The 2,737-nt window shown below is 36.8% G+C and overlaps 1 protein-coding gene across 1 annotated transcript; it reads right to left on the reverse strand.

Annotated features, from left to right (window-relative positions):
* Window positions 1-398: 398 nt before the first annotated feature.
* LOC131148048 (scarecrow-like protein 14) lies at window positions 399-2,060 on the reverse strand. The gene has a single exon (XM_058097787.1). The coding sequence runs from the start codon at window positions 2,058-2,060 to the stop codon at window positions 399-401; it is 1,662 nt and encodes a 553-aa protein (XP_057953770.1).
* Between the last annotated feature and the right edge of the window lie 677 nt (window positions 2,061-2,737).

The following is a 2,737-nucleotide window of genomic DNA, read 5'->3' on the forward strand; positions in this document are numbered from 1 at the left end:
TAGGAAGACATAGAGAAACCTCCGGTTCTTATACAATTCCAAATGCAAGTGAACAAATCCAAAAACAAAAAAAAAAACATTCAATAGGAAAATTGGAAGACAAGCAAGTTAATTATAGTTTTTTGATCATGAAAATGAGTGTAAATTGTTTAAAATCATCATGGGAATCAAATACAACACAATACTCCAACTTGAAAGAAATTTACTGGCACTAAGCTGTGCGAAAAATGCTTTTAGTACACTCATATGGAACCCAACAAGAGAGAGCTTGCAATATTTTGCCTTTCCATCCTAGGAGCATTCATTGACCATCTTCCTCAATCATAAAATCTTTGTGGTACATAAATATCAACTTTGCTCTTAATCTCTTCATGAGTTCCCTATTCAATGGAAGCTGCTTAACCAACATTTGTGTTACGTGCCTGCCACTGCTTATATGTTTCAGGCCTCACAATCCTCTCAGAACCCTCACATGCAACAGTATTCACAACCTCTTGCCCAAGCATCCCTTGCTCAAACATCAACCTAATTGGATTTTCACGGGTAAATATTTTATCTGCCATATCAAACCATGCGGAATAGTAGTATACCGCCTCTTGGAATCGCCTAACAAAGAAGGGGACATTGAAGGATCCATTCGTAACAGCATGGATACATATTTTGGGATTTGTCTTTCGAATTAGGTCTAGTACAATATTTCTTGGGCTCTTCAATGCAACTGTGTCATCAGGTAGATGATTCTCAAATTTGAATAGACAATTCACAGCAATGACCTCATCTTTGTTGATCTTAATGTCATCAATTTGAATAGTGTCCCATTTTTTTGCTATAACATTATACTCAAATGAGATATTAACCTGTTCAAAATATTTTTCCAAACCATGTCTTGTTTCCTCAACTCTTTGTGCTTTTTGAGGACCATGCTGGGGAGGTAAGATGCTTGTAATGCGAAGTTTAGGAGTTCCACCAACTCTAGCCAAGAGATCTTGCACAATCAGGGTCCACTGGAATCCAAATACGGCACCAAAATCTATAATATGAAGTTTTGTTGCCTTCTCAGTCACATCCAGAATGTGCTGATTTGCAAAATTTAAACAGATCCTTCCAAATGGACAGGCAGGGACAAAAGATCGATAGAATTTCAACACGTCAATAGCTGGTAATGTCTTGGAAATGTCGGCACAAATTTGAGCCCCAGTACCCGCCAAGCGTGCCTCAAGAGCATTGGCAAAGTAATGTGCCATCCTGTGAGATCCATCACCGGTATAAGAAGAGTGTTGCCTAATATCCTTTAAAAGTTTATTTGTAGTCCTAATGTCAGTAGCAGCTAGAGCTTCTGCACATTTAATAAGCAGATCCCTTAAATCGACTGCTTCATTTCTTCCTTTTTTGGCTCGATCTTTCCCACCAATCAATCCACTAGCTCGGTTATTCTTTGAATCTTCATTAGCAGTGCTCTCTGAATGCTCTTTTTCTCTGTCAGGAAAGAGAAACATCTGGTGAATCATGTTTGATAACTCGTCCACTTCGCCACAAACCGCTAATTGCTCATTAGACCTTCCTTCTTCTTCTTCTTCTGCATTTGAATCACCTCTATCAGTCTTCTCTACCACTAGATCATGGCTGTCAAAATCAATTACTGGAAGATATTTGCGACCTTTCTCTACCCCTATTCTGAACTGCATTAAAATGGACTCATCACTGTTGCTACTTGAAGGATTTGTAGTTACAGAAGGCTTCATCATTCCATCATCAAAAATCCCCTTGGAACTGAAGGGCATTTGAGAAGCGGACTCAAAAATAAAATTGTTGGTACTATTATAATTGCAAGAAAATTTCTTAACAGGACTGCTAAGAGTGAGGTGGGTACGTAAGGGAGGATACTGCTTACCTAGAACTTCGTACAATGATTTCTCAGTAGCTCTGAGAGCCAAAGGGTCGACAAAAGTACCCAACTTCTCCTCTATGTCATCGCTCATGAGAATATCCACTATGTCCTTGGAAATAGAATCAAGCAAGTGAGTTTCATCTTGTGAATCTTCCTTCGCTGGCGGTGTCATCGTCGAAGGCAGAACCAGGTAAGGAACCGATGGGAAATTCATGAAGTTGGGATTAAAAGATGAGAGTTTACTAAAGGTGTTTCTGTTAGCTTTAGGGCGAGTTGAGCTTCATTTCCAAAGCCTTCCATGTATTGTGATTATATGTGTTTATATATACCCATTAAATCATTTTGATCTATAAAAAGAAAATGGTGTTGACTTTGAATTTGTATTCTTTCACAGAAGTGAGATCAAGTGTTATTGAGAATGCAAGATTGGGACTTTGAATTTTGAATTGTGCAGATATAAACAAATCACTATATAAAATTGTATTGGATGGACTAAAAATTCATTTTTCTTTTAACTTTTTTTATTATTGAAATGCCAAATTTTTAAGATGAGGGAAGTCAACTTGATATACATGGTGAATACCAACCTATCCCAAAAGTTTATGCCGTTAGGTCTAAGTTATTTTGACTTTTGTACAAATCCATTTAATATCAAATAAAAAATCCAGAAAACTACGCTCGTAAAGGCATTATGATATTCTTTTGCAATTTCATTAATGACAACTACCTCACACCGATATGCATTTTCAACAAGATTGTCTGTTATTTTCAAATATTTTGCCATCCATTTTCTAAATTTGAGAATAACAAAATCTTTTAAATTAAATATGCATGTCAATGTTGAATCAT

This window comes from Malania oleifera, chromosome 2 (genome assembly GCF_029873635.1).
Source record: "Malania oleifera isolate guangnan ecotype guangnan chromosome 2, ASM2987363v1, whole genome shotgun sequence".
Lineage (NCBI taxonomy): Eukaryota > Viridiplantae > Streptophyta > Magnoliopsida > Santalales > Ximeniaceae > Malania > Malania oleifera.

Bases quoted from the DNA above. Each gene is read 5' to 3' on its own strand.
- LOC131148048 (XM_058097787.1), bottom strand. From the start codon at position 2,060: ATGACACCGCCAGCGAAGGAAGATTCACAAGATGAAACTCACTTGCTT.